Source organism: Oncorhynchus masou, chromosome 13 (assembly GCF_036934945.1).
Source record: "Oncorhynchus masou masou isolate Uvic2021 chromosome 13, UVic_Omas_1.1, whole genome shotgun sequence".
Lineage (NCBI taxonomy): Eukaryota > Metazoa > Chordata > Actinopteri > Salmoniformes > Salmonidae > Oncorhynchus > Oncorhynchus masou.
Window position 1 is genome coordinate 47,665,019 of NC_088224.1, and position 17,609 is coordinate 47,682,627.

General features: G+C 39.0%; 1 protein-coding gene across 4 annotated transcripts; it reads left to right on the top strand.

Moving 5' to 3' along the window:
• The first annotated feature begins 3,931 nt into the window (after positions 1 to 3,931).
• LOC135552458 (octanoyl-[acyl-carrier-protein]:protein N-octanoyltransferase LIPT2, mitochondrial-like) lies at positions 3,932 to 16,965 on the top strand. Of its 4 annotated transcripts, XM_064984104.1 has the most exons (7): positions 3,932 to 4,756; positions 4,865 to 5,110; positions 6,086 to 6,198; positions 7,190 to 7,359; positions 12,580 to 12,655; positions 12,931 to 13,028; positions 13,197 to 16,965. In XM_064984104.1, exons 1-2 carry the CDS (start codon positions 4,312 to 4,314, stop codon positions 5,098 to 5,100), a joined length of 681 nt encoding a protein of 226 aa, XP_064840176.1. In that variant the 5' UTR covers positions 3,932 to 4,311; the 3' UTR covers positions 5,101 to 5,110; positions 6,086 to 6,198; positions 7,190 to 7,359; positions 12,580 to 12,655; positions 12,931 to 13,028; positions 13,197 to 16,965. The 4 variants fall into 4 exon arrangements, with proteins under 4 accessions (XP_064840176.1, XP_064840175.1, XP_064840174.1 ...); XM_064984103.1 differs by having other exon boundaries at positions 4,865 to 6,213; XM_064984102.1 differs by having other exon boundaries at positions 4,865 to 6,198.
• Positions 16,966 to 17,609: the final 644 nt, after the last annotated feature.

A 17,609-nucleotide genomic window follows, 5' to 3' on the forward strand; every position in this document is an offset into this window, starting at 1 on the left:
ATATTCCAATAGAAAAACCAAAAGAAAGTTGGGGTCTTGGAAAGGAGATGAGCTTGCCATTTCTACAATTACCTTCAACCTGTACCAATTCACATTTCCAATTTCCAACCCTGACATAGACTACCCTAACGGGCCATGCGTCTCAACCAATATTCAATATAGGCTAAAGATCCCAAGCAAGGCTATAGCAACTTCCAGAGATAGTCAGGCTCTCTGTCTTTATGGTGGCCACTCTGGTTTGGGTGTGCGCGGCAGAATTTTTGCTGTAACAAGTGGTCACATTATTGTTCTGGGTTCCAAGAGCAGGTCGGTGGAGTTTTCTGAACATCAAGGTAGACTGGTGACTTTCTTTTTTTAACGTTCTAAAGTTGTCAAGCCTCCAATGGGCCTCTGCAGTGCACACATGTAGCCTACAGATCTTCATTATTTGCCAGAGAGAAGACAGGGATAACACCATTTGCCTACCTCTAGGCTGCTGTAGCCTACAAATTTATTTGGTTTGTCCTTCTCTTGTTTTTCCATGGAACTTTTGTTGTAATTAAATATCATTTTATTTAGAATTGATCAGAATAAATTTCCCTTGTAATCTCAAATTGAAAAAAGTGAGGGATCACTGCTCCCTTGCACTCCCCCAGCACTACACACCTGATTACTTGAGAAGCTAAGGCAGCTGCACTGCGCTATAAAGAAATTGGTTTAAAACATTTGGGGAGGGATCATTCCCCCAGCTATGCTGTTAAGGAAGATAAGCAACGCAGATACGATCCTACTCTCAATCTCACAGGCGTAAACATGACCACGGTAACCTCTTGGCCTTAAAGGGGCAGTTGAAAATATGTCTAATCTGTGACATTTTAGTTAAATGACTCACAAAAAAATGAAATGAAACAATATACCACATCACTTCCTACTAGTAATATATTTATTGTTTTAGAAACATTACAGAGCATGCTCATCTGTTTTTTGTGTGTATTTTCAGCAAAAATTATATTTTGGCAGGTAAATCTGATTGGCTGGCAGATTAATTTTTTTATGTTCCAAAAAGAGAAACTTTGGCCCTGGTCGTTAGCAAGTTGTGGCGCTCAAAAAGGTCAAGGCGACCATTCTTCAGTGACTGAAGAGGGAGGGTGAAGCAGAGACGGTGAAGGCTGGGGAACACACACACACACGTTCTTTATTGTATATTGTTGTGTTATGTTTCATGGGGCAGCTGGTGCTGGACTGTAAATGTCTAACTAATGTTTATTCAGTAACCAAATTGAAATACCATTGTTCTCTCTTAGATATAGTGTATACATGGGGTTAACATGTTAAATTAATAAATTATTTTTAATAATGTCTGTTTTCATTAAGATGCATTTTTGTTTTAAACTAACAAATTAAGTGTATGCAATAGAGACTGTATCTGTCTCAGAAATACACCACTTACTATAAAAGCACTGCGAATGACCTAGACCCACACTGGCATATCAAAACATTTTTTTAAAGTATTTTAATTTTGGGATGGTTCAGTTTTGGAAAGTTGAAATTACACTTCGGGACAGTACCGGGAGGGTGAGTGGAAAAAGTCGAGAGCCCTGGCCACAGAGGTCAACTAGCTAGCTAGGCAGCTGTTTAGCTTTCTAGCACATTCATTAATTTGTTTGTAAACAATTAACAAGCTAGTTAGCTACCACATGTTCTTGTCAACAGCGTAGCTAGCAACAACAAGATACGCTGAATAACAGTCTAAAAACCACTTGAGGGCAAATAAATCAGATTTGACCATTCAGACACAAGTCACATGGCCAGGAATCAGATTTGTATCGGACTTCAAACCACCTTCAAAGGTGGTTTGAAATGTGGCTTGAAATATCTGATTCCATGTGCTTTTTGGCTGTTCAGACTGCAGGAAAAAGAACAGATTCAAATCAGATATGCAAATAAATAGGATTTGAGTCACTTCAAACTGCCAATGTGAACAAGGCTTTAGAGATCAGATTGCATTGTTGCCTCAGCTTCAGGCTTTGCTCAAGTTGCTCTCTACACTGCCCAACTACATCATAGCCAGTATTACTCAACAGCAATGCTATATTTTCCATTCTCATTTTATTCTGAAGTAGTGTTTTAAAATATCAAACCATTTAATTTCAAAACGTGTGTGATAATCATGTCAGAGTAGTTGGTATTGAAGAAAAGTTGGAGGAACATAAATGCAGACCAAGGGAGTATCTGTGAATGCATGTCTTATAATCATTGTCTTCAATTGCAAGAGGATAAATGCCAAAGTGCATAGAAAAGTAACTGTTGCATTGATTTAGCTGGAAGTTTAGGCGCAGGACAAAAACCGAAGAGATTTAGAAGACGTGGGCGACACAGCATCTGAAAGAGAGACAGATGTTTTAATAGTAGTACTTTACATTGGCAGCCACTAAATCAATATTCAACACATTACAGCATTTTGAAAAGTACACAACTTGACTCTCAAACAGAGCCTATGCATCACATTTTATGTACACACTACTACAGTAATTTCATAACATTAATCAAGGTAACAATAAACATACACAAATCCTTTAGCACATCCAAAAGGTCCAAATGGTAGTTCTGCTGACAGACAGACAGCACGGCAGACCCCGCTGTAGTTTGAGCATCCCCATGGAATTGGAAATGCAGCTGCTTCATTTACATCACCTGTCATTTAAAAAACAGGATGTTTTATTTGCCTTTGTATAATTTTAAGTATCTTCATTTGATTAAATTACCTTTCACACGTCCATGAAATGCAGGTACAGTATTATAAATGGTTTCTTAGATGTTTATAGCAATTACGCATTTATCACCAGAGAAAATGTATCTGCTGAGCAGCAATTTTACAGTATTGTAACAGTTTAAAGACTTGCAAATTATGGCCTGTGGTAAAACTAAATAGCAAAATATCACTCAAACAGCTAGATGAGTCAATAATAATGTTAGACCTTGTCTGTTTCACAAGAGGGTAGTTTAAGACTTACATGCGATGGCCAAGAATGCGAGGAGCACCAAGAGCATCGTGCAGTGATATTTCATGATGATTTGCTGATGTTGACTGTTCTTTAGAAGAGTTGCAATGTGACAGTTTCTCTCAGGATTTGTCTATTCTTTGCAATCAGTCCCAGTTAACTTAATAAGACTAGTAGTCATGAGTCAGAGCTTGTGCTTCAAATAAGGAGGGGGAAAAACTGACCTGGAACATGGGGACCAGTGGGAAGTACACATTGGAATTGAATCAAATCATGTGTAATTACATTAGCCTACTCTTAGATCAGCCCTTCTTGCTCTTGTCTGAATAATGTTAGAGCTACTAGTGAAAGAAAAAATAGATTCCGCTCGATGTAAGACTTATCCCTCCCCACTTAATTTAAACACTCAAGGAACCAATCAGGGATGCATGACAATCATCTAAATTTACTCCCTCATTCCATTCCTTTCATCTGCACTGATTTAAAAATATTGGATAAGTGAAAGCAATGTGGTGTGGGCCCCTATCCTACCTGGCATATGCTTTTACCAGTCCTGTTTTTTCAGGTCAATGTAGAAGGAGGGAAATTGAAAAGAAGGTACAGTAGATACCTCTACCCCCAACACTCAGTCCTGGTTCAGGTACGGATGAAATCAATGTATCATTGTCTCCATATCCTGGATCTAACAGGACAGATGGGTGAAAGCAAGGGGTTGCATTAACTTTCACAAATCCACTATAAGCCTACCAGATGTTACCTTAGGGAAAGGAGCAAGGAAGTATGCATTTTCAAAGTATTCAGAGGGGGCCACATAAATATTTTGGCACTGATGTTGTTCGAACACTAAAACGCTAGAGGGCGGTAACGTAACACTATGTGCCTCATATCAGAAAGTCTTACAACCCCGTCCAGTTACAACCCCGTCCAGTTGGTGGCGATAACGCACCACTCAGCTGGTTGAACCACTATTAAAGAATAAATAACGAATCTAATATGGCTGCGCCCATGGCATGGATGTCAAGTATGCACACTGTTGATTATGTTGCCATTGTTCAGTCATTTCAAACAGACTGCAAATAATGTAAATTTAACAATAGTCGACCAGCGACGTTCAACGTCTCTGCCCCCATCTACAAATTCTCGACACTGGATAATCTGCATCATGGAACCAGGCATTATCAGACACAGTCAAAGGATGCAACGTTCGTTGTGAGTGGCGAGCTGCATGGTCAATGTTACTGTACGTTATGTCCTTCACAATAGAAACTTGGCATTGTCTGTCTTCTGAAAACCTCGAATAAGGAGTTTTTACACTCAATTATCATCGAAAATGTACCCTTCAAAAGCAGCAGTTGAAGTGATCCAGTTGGGTCGTATTTCCTATGGGCGTGCATTACAGGTACAGCAACTCTATGTTAGGAGACATCTGGATTCTAAAGACAAATTGCACAATGCTCTGCTACTATGTGAACACCCGCCAGTCTACACCATAGGAATCAGACAGGCACTATACCCATTCGAAGAGGAGCAAAGACTCAAACTCCTTGGTGCTGAATTCTTTCGTAGCAACCGTGGCGGACTCATAACTTTCCATGGTCCAGGGCAGTTGGTGTGCTACCCAATACTCAACTTGGGCTGTTTCAAGAAAAGCGTGCGATGGTACGTGTGTGAGCTGGAGGGGACTGTCATTAACCTTTGCAGAAAGTATGGGATAAAAGCATCCACCTCCCCAAACACTGGGGTCTGGGTTGGATCCAACAAGATATGTGCCATAGGTAGGTTAACCTTCTAAATTAAAGATGACCCCATTTTTGCAATGTTTACAACAACAAAGCTACAATATGTCATTATTGATATTATAGTAAAAATGTTTCCTCTTTCAGGAATCCATTGTGGGAGATACATAACATCTCATGGCTTGGCGCTGAACTGCAACACAGATATGGGCTGGTTTGAAAACATTGTGCCTTGTGGGATTGTAGGGAAAGGTGTCACATCCCTCAGTCAAGAACTGGGAAGAGATGTCTCTATTGAAGAATCCATCCCAGTACTGCTGGAAACTTTCAGTGATCAGTTTGACTGCACACTGTATAATGGAGAATATTCTAATAATGAATAAACACTGCTTGGTAAATGTAACATGTATATTTTCACAATCATAAAATGTTGTTCTGTCTCACCTGTCAGCTAGGAAACTATGTTTCCCAGATTGTGCTATGAGGGCGTACGTCTGCTGTTCATGTTATGGTGGGGTAAATGTGGCGCAGCAGTGTAAGGCACTGCGTCTCCGTGCTAGAGGCGTCACTACCGGCCGTGATTGGGAGCCCTATAGGGCTGCGCTCAGTTGGCCCAGCGTCGTCCGGGTTTGGCCGGTGTAGACGTCATTGTAAATACGAATTTGTTAACTGACTTGCCTAGTTTAAAATAATAATAATAATAATGTATCCGCGCTACTAGAAGGCTACTAGTTGGTCGTCACTAGTTACCACAGTCACGCTGATGGCTAAACCCCGACTATTTCTAAAATGTAATAGATTTTAAAACTAACCTTAATCACACTGCTAACCTCATGCCGAACCTTAATTTAAGACCAACAAGCTAAGTTTGATTTCACTAATTTTTACGATATAGCCAAAGTTGAATTTGTGGCTGTGGTAACCGAACCCCAGTCTACTAAACAATGACTAAGTAAGGTAGCGAACTAACTAATTTAACATGAATAAAGACAACTTGAGTGCCAAGATAGGACAAGTGGGCCATTATGTTGCTACGCTAGGTAACTAATTATAACTACCTAGTTTACTGTTTTTCAAGGGTGATTACCACAGCCAGATGACCACTGCAGATAAGATGACATGGGGTCATCAACAACACCATCACTCTAGCGAGTCAAGCTAGGTAGCGTCCTAACGGTTTGTTAGATAATACATTTCTTATCTTGGCTGATGATTATATTTTAGATATGTAGCTAGCTCTATCTGTTTCGGTAGCCAAAGCAAACAGACGTCAAGACCGATAACTAGGGACGTTCTGTTCTGTCCTGCCTGGCCTATTGCTAGCCTGCTAGTTTTGTAAACTAACGCTGATTAACTTTATCTACGTAGCTAGCTAGCTTGATGTTTTGCTGCACAATATCCTGCTATGGAGAACTGGACCGAAATTGCCATGCAACTGGGGACGTGCGACTTGCCTTGGAGGCTATTTACCAGTGGATAAGGTCAGTGAGTCACCGGTCAGTGTCATTATCATAGCTAACACTTTTTATGGAAAGTGCACTGACTTGAGTTGTCAGGTGCAAAATCCTTATATTCTTCTGCTCGGAGATCTTCTGAAATCCCTGCAGTGTGTGTTTATTGCATATTCGTGGTAGGTAGCCTAGCGGTTAAGAGCGTTAGAGCAGTAACCTTAAGGTTGCTGGTTCGAATCCCAAGCTGACTTGTTAAGAACATCTGCCAAACCCATATTGCTCTGCATAAATTACTAAAATGTAAAAGAATATTTGTTTTTAAGTAAAATGAGGGCAGGATCTGTTTGCTAACATTCCACTCCTTGTCATTATGCCAAACAGTTTGGCATATGATGAGGGGTGGAATATTAGCACAAACAAGTCTGGTACTCAGGCTACAATTGTACCTATTTTTCTTATTACTAACGAAAAAAGTACAGAGCCTGGCTCATGTAGCCTCTACTCCACCCCAAACACTTGCACTGCTGCCCTAGTTGAGAAAGGGTGTAAAAGCAATGGATGTCTGACCCCTTAACTTGACTCGGACTGTCAGATGCAGCATGGAACTGTGAGAGCCCAGATCTACAGCACCAGTCAAAAGTTTGGTTACTACATGATTCCATGTGTGTTATTTGATAGTTTTGATGTCTTCACTATTATTCTACAATATAGAAAATAGTAAAATAAAGAAAAAAAATGGAAGGAGGAGGTGTTTCCAAACTTATGACTGGTACTGTATGTCTAGATTTAATATAATATTTTGTATCAACAAATGCTTATTTATCAAACAAGATTATATTTTTGTTCAGTTCCAGTGTAGCTCAACCATAATGCTGAAGCAGTGGGTATTGTATATTTGACTCAATCAGCAAGCAAGTTAGTCTTAAATTAAGTTGTGTGTAACTGTGTTGACATGACGTTAACGATGTCATTAAGAGAGTGCTGAATGTGTAGCTAATTTGTGATGTTTTTTCCCATTCAGAATCGATGGACCAGAGCTCAGATAGAGGCCCTCTATTGCAGGATAGGCAAGTGGAGGAGCTGAGGCTTAGGCTGTGCTGCAGGATGGTATTTGGGACGGCAGGGCTGAGGGCAGCCATGGGCGTAGGCTTTGCCCTCATTAAGGATATGACAATCATCCAGTCCAAACAGGTTAATAATAGTTTCCTTCTCTGAGCATGTTATGTTAAAGGTATAGACTCACTCAGCTATATGACATTGTGTACAGCGGAGCGACTTCCTGGTTACAGATCAACAACAACAAAATTGGAAGAGCTGAGGTCATCAGTGGCAGTAAATCATCAACCTTGGGTTTATACAGTGCATTCGGAAAGCTTTCAGACCCCTTGACTTTTTCAACATTTTGTTAGTTTACAGCCTTATTCTAACATTGATTAAATTGCTTTTTCCCCCTCAATCTACACAATACCCTGTAATGAAAAGGAAAAAAATGAAATTTTAGCAAAAGTATAAAAATGAAATATCACATTTTTAATAAGTGTTCAGACCCTGTACTCAGTACTTTGTTGAAGCGCCTTTGGCAATGATTACAGCCTCAAATCTTCTTGGGTATGACGCTACAAGCTTGGCACACCTGTATTTGGGGAGTTTCTCTCATTCTCTGCAGATCCTCCCAAGCTCTGTCTGGTTGGATGGAGAGCATCGGTGCACAGCTATTTTCACGTCTCTCCAGAGATGTTAAAGTCTGGGCTCTAGTTGGCCACCCAAGGACATTCAGAGACTTGTCCCGAAGCCACTCCTGCGTTGTCTTGGCTGTGTGCTTAGGGTCGTTGTCTGACGGGTGTTGCAACTCAAAATTAACAAGGTGTTCCTAATGTTTGGTATACTCAGTGTGTATATGTTTTGAGTGTACAAAACATTAGGAACACCGTGTTAATATTGAGTTGCATCCCCATTTGCCCTCAGAACAGCCTTAATTTCTTGGGGCATGGACTCTACAAGGTGTTGAAAGCGTTCCATTCTTGATACCTACGAGAGACTTGCGTGTGAAAAACCCAGCAGTGTTGCAGTTCTTGACACAAATCGGTGTGCCTGGCACCTACTAGCATACCCCGTTAAAGGTGCTTACAGTTGAAGTAAGAAAACAAATGTTTCGGGTAGCCTTCCACAAGCTTCTCACAATAAGGTGGGTGAATTTTGGCCCATTCCTCCTGACAGAGCTGGTGTAACTTAGTCAGGTTTGTAGCCCTCCTTGCTCGCACATGCTTTTTCAGTTCTGCCCACAAATATTCTATAGGATTGAGGTCAGGGCTTTGTGATGGCCACTCCAATTCCTTGACTTTGTTGTCCTTAAGCCATTTTGCCACAACTTTGGAAGTATGCTTGCGGTCATTGTCCATTTGGAAGACCCATATGCGACCAAGCTCTAATTTCCTGACTGATGTTTTGAGATGTTGCTTCAATATATCCACATAATTTTCCTGCCTCATGATGCCATCTATTTTGTGTAGTGCACCAGTCCTTCCTGCAGCAGGGCACCCCCACAACATGATGCTGCTACCCCCGTACTTCACTGTTGGAAAGGTGTTCTCCAGCTTGCAAGCCTCCCCTTTTTCCCCTTTATTATGGCCAAACAGTTCTATTTTTGTTTCATCAGACCTGCGGACATTTCTCCAAAAACTACGATCTTTTTCACAAAGTAGATGTCCTAGCCAACTTGCCAAAATTATAGTTTGATAACAAGAAGTTTGTGGAGTGGTTGAAAAACAAGTTTTAATGACTCCAACCTAAGTGTATGTAAACATCTTGACTTTAACTGTAAATATGTCTTGCCCATTCACCCTCTTAATGGCACACATGCACAATCATTGTCTCATGGCTTAACAATTCTTCTTTAACCTGTCTCCTCCCCTTCATCTACACTGACTGAAGTGGATTTAACAGGTGACATCAATAACGGATCATACAGGCTAGACCACTTTACAATGCAATACATTTCTGGTAGCTTCCAGCTTTGTAGGCTAACTTCCCTTGCTAGTTTACAGCTGAAGCTAACATCAATTCACTAGTAATGCAAAATAGGCTGATTGCCACTAAAAACATTTCATTCACTTAATGGGTCTCGTCACGTCGCTCCATCAGCCAATCTATTGCCCGAGCGAACTGAATGTCTTGTGTGTGAAAAGGGTCGCACCCCTCTTGCTTTCTGAATGACGTCATTACTGGTTCTATGCAAATGTTGTTGATCAGTACAATAAAATAAGGCCTAAATGGAAGGGAAACAGATATGTTTGCAAAATTCCTGGAACTTTCAATAAATTCCTCGGTTTTCCAGAAATCCTGGTTGGAGGTATGTGGATTTTTTGCTTATTCCCTCCTGGTTCTGGGAATCCTCCAACTGGGATTTAGGTAAAACTAGGGAATTTATTAAAAGTTCCAGGAATTTTGCAACCCTATCTGTAGCCCCATGAAATTAGCCTAAACAAGCTCAAGAAATCAATGTATGCACACACACTCCTATTGAATATGCATTCACCAGTATTATGAATAGGCCTAAGCCACATCTTGATTTACCCAGTTTATCAATAGAGATTTACATTAAGATAAAATATTACTCTTTTGTAATGTAGTTCGATTGGTAAAAACAAAGTCAAATTGATTGTATAATTGATTGATTAATGCATACATGGCTGTGTCTGAAAAATGTACGTACAAATTGAATTAAATAAATAGTATGAAATGATACCCAACGTTTGAACAGAGCAGTAGCTGAGTTTCTGTCTGGGTTGTCGGATTTGACATTTTGAACATTGAGATATTAAAGACATGATAGTTCAGATGCATAGTATATTAAGGAGTGAGATCTGTAGATCGACAGTGTGGCTGTGGAATGTGCTGGGTGGACGGGAGGGGCTCAAAGGATTGCTATAGGGAGACAGATGGACATCTGTGGACTAGGCGAAGGAGGGGTTGAGGTCAGAAGGTGAGGTCACATCCCCTGAAGGGAATAATAAAAGGGTTTAGTATCCTGTTACTCTTTTCCATACGATGTACGGATTGGAGAGAAGGAGTGTCTTAAGTGTGATATATCTGTGATGGGAGAAATGTTGGGCTGTCTGAATTACAGCTGTACAGACCCTGTGGGCAGAATTAAACTTGGTTAAAGCTTCTCTAGAGTCTGCCTTATTTACTCTGAACAATAAGAACCTAACAGGATCAAGTGCCATTCTGTGACTTTGGCTAATATCGTTTTGGTATTGACTCGTGATGGTATCGAGTACAGTGATACAAAACCTGGTATCGAAGGAAAACTTCTGGTATTGTGACAAACTGTCTCAAGGGGAAGAGCACCCACAGTTTAACAACCCACCCACCTACCAGTTTTGCTTACCTCCTATACAAAGTGAAAACATGAAGGTTAATGGGAAAACATAATTTAAAAAAAAGCTATAGACATGGCCTCATCATTCCATTCCTCCTCACTGCAGGGTATGTACAAATACCTGGCCAGGTCTTTCCCAGACTTTGGTAGCCGTGGCATAGTGGTTGGATATGACACGCAAGCGCAGGAAGCCATTGGTTGCTACAGTGAACGGTACTTTACCTTTTTCTTCTTTCTCCTCCGCAGATCATACCACAACTTGCGAACACGTATAACTGGCTACATATTAGAAAGTCTGATTCATATAAATTAATAAAAAAAATTGGCTGTAAATATCAGTGGGCCTTTAAGTTATCTAATAAATAACTCCTCACGTATTGCTGATAGTGGCTTTGGCTTACTCTGTGATAAAGTGTATAAAGAGGTCACATTCCTGCCTGAAGTTGTGTGATGGCAAAATAGTTGTGATTACAAATGGGCTGAGTGAGGACATTGATTAGATTATTGGCCTACGTTTAACTACACACATTTCGAGAGCCAAAATAAAAACAGGACATTTATTTTTTTAGGACGTGTATAGGCTGTTTCTCAGTTGACAAGCAGGGAACCAAATGCTAGAGATTTAGAATACAAGAAATTCGAGTTTGGAGTGGCAGGTAGCCTAGAGGTTAGAGAGGTAGGAACAATAGAATAGGCTAACATGTTTCAATGCCCATAGCATTTATGAGGGAAATGGAACAATAGTACAGCCGCTTTACAAAATTATGACTGCTCTAGAATGAGTGGCCTAAAGTAACTTTAACTCTGGCTTTTTTCACATACATTAGATCAGTGACCACAATGCTAGTACAGTACTCAACAACCCCCCTTTTAAATTCCATGTCCTGTTTGAATGGGAAACCCCCCTCACAATTAATTTTTATCTGGATTGAAAATTAGTAAATTCTCTATGAAAAACATCATTCCCGACCAATCCCTGTGAAGGGTGTACTACAATGTGACGCTAGATCTACTCGCGATTTTCCGTTAGCTTCAAATTCCAGCTCAGGCTTCATCCTTACTACAACGGTAGATATTGCTCGTCCACCTGCCGCTAACTCTAGCAGGCTTGTAACTGCATGCATGTGGCAAGTGGAACACCAAACTTTTCATTGGAACAATGCTGAAACATCAATCCATGGGCGAGTCAGTGCCACATTTTCATTTGTGCCAAAATCAGTTATCTTGCAAATTCAGCAGGCTATGCTGTGAAATAGGCATGTTGAAGTGCCGTCTTTATTTTATTACTTATCATAATGCCATCTTTGGTGTGCTTATGAATGCACGAGTGCTTTTTCCCCACTATCAATACAATAATTTGATTAAGGAACACATATTTTATTGTGCATGACGTTTCAAATGCTTTCTGTCGTACATAAATGTGTAATGTGATAGGTATTTGAACGTTTTTTTTTTAACACACAACATTTGATTGATTAAATATTGAAGGCGATGATGCAATCTTTGGGAGAGGGATGGAGTTGGCCATCAGTTAGCCTGCACGGGAGCAGGTTCGTTCTGAAGGATTCATTGCCATAGAAATTGACCTGGCTAAAAGGTAAAAAAAAAAAAAAAAAAAAAAAAAAAAAAAAAAAAGAGCCACTTTCGTGGTACTGTTTATACCGAGTTGAACTCAGTTGACCAAAGTTACCTCGCTAACGCCTTAAGCCACGTACTGTACATAGTATAGGGCTCTGGTCTGTATCTGTTTCTTGGGGGTGGCGGTTAAAGTAAAAAAAAAATTTTTTTACAGACTTTCCCGGTTGACTGCAGCTGGGATGCTTTGTAAAGATATTCCTGTGTTTCTCTTCTCCACATATGTCCCCACAGAGTTTTTTTTAATGGCCAGATTGTGTCACCAGGAAAAAACCTCTGGACGTACTTGTATGGCTATACAGCTGGTAAAGTCATAGTCTTTAGAGCTTTCAGATTAGGCTTAGAATTACACGAATTCAGTTCCCAAATCCTTACTGTTTTGTGATTTGTCCTAGCCATATGCTGTGAAGAGGCTGGGTGTTGCAGCGGATGTGATGGTCACTGCCTCTCAAAGAGGACAACGGATGCAAGGTATCAGACTTCTGCTTTTCATTTTACCAGAGTCACTTGAGTCAAGGCATGGAGCATACAGCATCTAGATTTCTTGTTGCACTAAAAGCTTTTAACACTGCATTTTGTAGGAGACAGTATGCTATTTAGAGAATGTTTTGGTGCGGAAATGTTACTATGGAAGCATAAAATCTCTGAAGCATAAAATATTTTTTTTCTACAAATTGGTGTGCATCTCACTCCCGTGAATATAAAGTGGCCTCCATGATTGTTGTTTGGATATTTTGGTGTTGCAGGAGCTCTCCCTTCGCCTTGCTAAGAGAGAGAGTGCCAAGATTGTCATGGCAACTGATCCTGATGCAGATCGTTTGGGTTTTGCAGAGCAATCTGACAGGTAGTATACCTGATACAAATGTAGCCTACTTGCTTAGAATATAATTCTAAAACTGCTATTACTGAAATGCGCAGATACATTTATAAAATTTTATTTTTTATTTATTGATCATTCGAAACATACAATATACTTGCAGTGAAGCCGCTCAACAACTAAATCATCCAACAGATTCCAATTCAGAGCGACACACAGAAGCATCCAGGGTCAATGCCCTGCTCAATGGCACGTTGACCGATCTACCATCAGGCCAAAAAACATGAACCCAAACCCTCCAAGATCCCCCCCACAGTTCCCCAATAGCTGTCCTTCAACCATTCGAGACCCCTCACACAGTCCCCCTCAAGAATAAATATAAAATATACAATGAATTCCATTCCCCACACCCAAGAAGCCCCAATGCACCAACAACCAGGAGAATGAGCTAAAGAGAAAAAAAGAAAAGATGGAAGAAAACAGCAAACAACAATGCAAGAAAATAATCAAACAAAATAATGCATTTAAAACAAAGGACATCAAGGACAACTAAAATCATAACAGCAATCCAACTGAATATCTTTGTGTGTATGTCTGGCACTATTACATGTATGTGTGTGTACATGCATGTGTTTATTTGAATGAGAGTGGGTGTATATGCATGTGTACAAACACCTGCACGGCATCAGCCTCAGGCAAGCCGGCATTAGTTGTAAAAACACTGCCACTTAGTGTCATTCAAATGTTATTTTTATTATGTTTGACCATCATTCTATCTCCCACACAGCAACTCCACACACACTTGTCTCTATTTTCTCTTTCTAGGGTCAATTTTAGATCAATGATATGCATTTTCAGCCATTCCTTAACCTGAGACCAGAAACAGGCTACCTGAGGGCAATACCAAAATAAATGGTCTATTGATTCTGTATCCTCACAACAAAATCTGCAGAGCTTCGATGATTTTATGCCCCAAATATTCAACATTGTTGGTGGCAAGAATTCTATATTTTAGCTGAAAAGCACGAAGTCTTGAATCTGGCGCTGTTTTATACATCAACTCAAACACCCTGTACCATGGAATCGGTACATCCAAAATCTCTTCCCAACTATTTTGCAATCTGTAATGGCACAGTTGTCAACATCCTGGTCCTCAAATGAAACTGGTATACTTTCCTATTTATGCTAATTTTATTCCTCCTCCAGTTTTGATCCTTTAAATAGGGCAGACAGTTCAGTTCCCTACCTCCTCCCGCTGTCACCTGCCTCCTCCATTTTTGGGGTGATGCTGTAATCAATTGGTTGTACTCTTTGATTGAGCAGACCTTCCCGTACAATTCTGATAACTCCATGAAGGACATAACTCTACCATTCCAATTTACAATATCATTTAAGAACAAAATACCATTTTCAAACATATTTTCCATAAATACAGGTATTTTATCAAACAGCACATTTGAGTTCAGCCATAATATTTGTTGTAATATTTGTTCTATCTTTTCAGGGGGATGAAATTGAAATTGTAGCCAGCTCTGCAATGCTTGTTTGAAAAAGAGAGATACTTTGAAAAAAGTCTAATTTTCAATTAATCTGCACAAAGGCAAAAAGGTCATTTTTAAACAATGGATGAGCTTTTCTTAGTAATCTACTTGAGAACCATTTAGGGTTCAAATAAAACTTTTCAATGAGTGAACCTTTTTAGAGAGAGGTTTAGTGCTTTTATATTTAATCATCTCAACCCACCCAATTCATATTCATTATATTGATAGGCACGTTTTATTTTGTCTGGTTTAGCGTCCCAGATAGTGAATTTGTTTTTGCTCGTATGATTTGAAAAGCGAATCATCAGGAGTAGGCAGCTTTATCAAATGCCTTTTCAAAACCCGCTATAAATACCATTCCTGTCTTCTTATGTTTCATGATCTTCTATTATTTCTAGTAGTTGTATATTATCTCCAATGTATCATCCATGTAAAAAAAACCTGTCTGATCAGGATGAACAATACCTGGTAAAAACCCTTTTAATTCTAAGTGCTATGCATTTCGCTAGTATTTTTGCATCACAACATTGAAGTGTAAGGGGCCTCCAGTTTTTTAGATAGACTGGGTATTTATATTTGCCATCTGGGTCTTGTTTTAATAATAGAGAAATCAGACCTTCCTACTCAGTACCTGACAGACTACCATTTCTATAGGAGTAGTTAAACAATCTAACAATGGAGCTTTTAGTATATCAAAAAACACTTGATATACCTCTACCGGTATGCCATCAAGCCCTGGGGTTTTTCCAGACTGAAAGGATTTAATGGACTCAAAGTTCTTCCTCTGTAATTTGGCCTTCCATTTTTTATATTATTTGGAAAGAATTCCTTACCATATTCTTCATTCAGTGGGAGAGGATGAGACAGAAAAGAGAACAACAAATAATTAGCTTCCTCTTTTAAAATAACATTCGGAGAATCATTGATGACTCCGTCTTCAGTAACGCGTTTCTACAAATAATGTTTGTTAGTGTTCCTGTTTTTAAGATTCAGGAAGAAATTTGTGCATTTTTCTCCATATTCCATCCAGTTTGCATTATTTTTGTAATAGATTACATTAGATCATTCTTGAATAAGTTCCTCAAGTTCTTTTTGTCTTTCCTTTACCTTATTTTGTATCTCTGTAGTATTGTTTTTATTGCTATCGACCTGTACTATTATTTCATGGATTTCCCTTGTCAGTCTTGTCTCTCATTTCTTGTCTCTCATTTCTGCCAGAAATGACTTTTTAATTATTGATGAATATTGAATTGAATGAACCCTGAATGTACATTTAAAGGTATCCCAAACAATAAGGGGATTTGCTGAACCTATATTTTACTGGAAAACTTCAGTTATAAATTATTTTGTCATATTTTTAACTAAGTTGTCCTCCAGTAAACTTTGATAAAATTTCCATTATCCCCATCCAAGTGGAAAATATATTTAAGAGTTATGTGAATATGCCAATTAGATGATGCTCCGATCACATTCTGTCTCCTATTAAAACTTTTTAAACCTTTGATGAAAGAGACAAAGTAGTCAAGACGACTAGCTTGATTAAGTCTCCTCCATGTTTATCTCACAAAGTCAGGGTTTTTTGGTCTCCAAATATCCACTATTTCTAATGTGTCCATAATATTTGTGATTTCCTTAAGGACACGGTGATGATAGTTTGTAGAGTGATTACCTTTACGGTCCATTGAGGTACTTAACACTGTGTTATAGTCTTCTACCATATAATGGTCCACATCATTTGTTGCCTGTAAGTTCAATAAATTGGTATAAATATTTTTGAAGAAGTATGGATCATCCTGATTTGGACCATATAGATTAATGAGCCAAATCTCTTTTTCGTCCACTTTCATATTCAAAAGGATCCACCTTCTTTGTGAATCATTCCTGACTATTTGCACATTCAGATCAACATTTTTGTTAATTAATATCATCACACCCTTTGTCCATGACAGAAAATTATTTCACCACCCCATTCCCTTTTCCACCAACTTAATCTAAGAATATAGAGTTAGTTTCCTGTAAACAGTGTTATATTCCTTTTATTTTATCCATGTAAAGACTGATCTTTTTTTATAATCTGCTGTACTTATTTCACCCCTTATTATAGCTAGATACTATTCTCAGTCTAAATTGACCATAATTAGAGCTTGTAAAGTTACTGCCATCAGAGATATTATGACGGTCAAAACTAGAGCTTTCAAATGTCTGATATTTAGATTTCAAAAAATAGGTTCTAGCTATATTTGCTTTATTCCCTTGCCTGTTTGCCTGTGAGCCAATGCCACAGACGTTAGAAAATTGAGACAAGATATGTGTGTAGTAAATCTGAGTAGGTTGATGTGTATGATTTTGGATGTGATATAGTGTGTGTACGATGTCTGTATAAGAGTAGGACTATAATGTGTGATGTCAAAATAAATAATAACTGCCAATTTGCATGGTTGAGTGTCTGTGTGTAACATACAGAGCGTATTGCCTTAATATTCATGATGATAATTGTAATCCATATTGTATCACCATCATCGTTGCATCCTACTTACTTACATAATTGAAAAACACATCCCAGCATTTCCATAGCAATTGACTTTTCACATGATCATGAAAGAGACCTTGCATTATTCTAGAGACGGCTTCACTACAGTACAAATGTATTCAGGACAATATGTTTTATTCCCCCGAAGCCCCTATTCTGATATTGTCCCCTTGCTTGTTGTAAACATATATAAACCTGTAGACAAATACATGAAGATAGACAAACAATAAACACATTAAATTATAAAACAGCACTATTGGGTTAGAGCCTGTAAGTAAGCATTTCACGGTAAGGTCTACACCAGTTGTATTTGGCGCACGTGACAAACAAACGTTGATTTCATTTGAACAGTTCTCGACAATAGAGAGAGAGGAAAGAGAGAGAGAGAAGAAAGCGAGATCAGGTGTATGTATAAGTCAGTATGTGTAAGCAAGCATGTAATTAAGTACGTGTGTGTTCATATCCACTTCATAATGTTCAGATATTTTTACAGTTCCCATACCTTGTTTTTTTTTCGTAACCTGAAGTCCCTGTAGA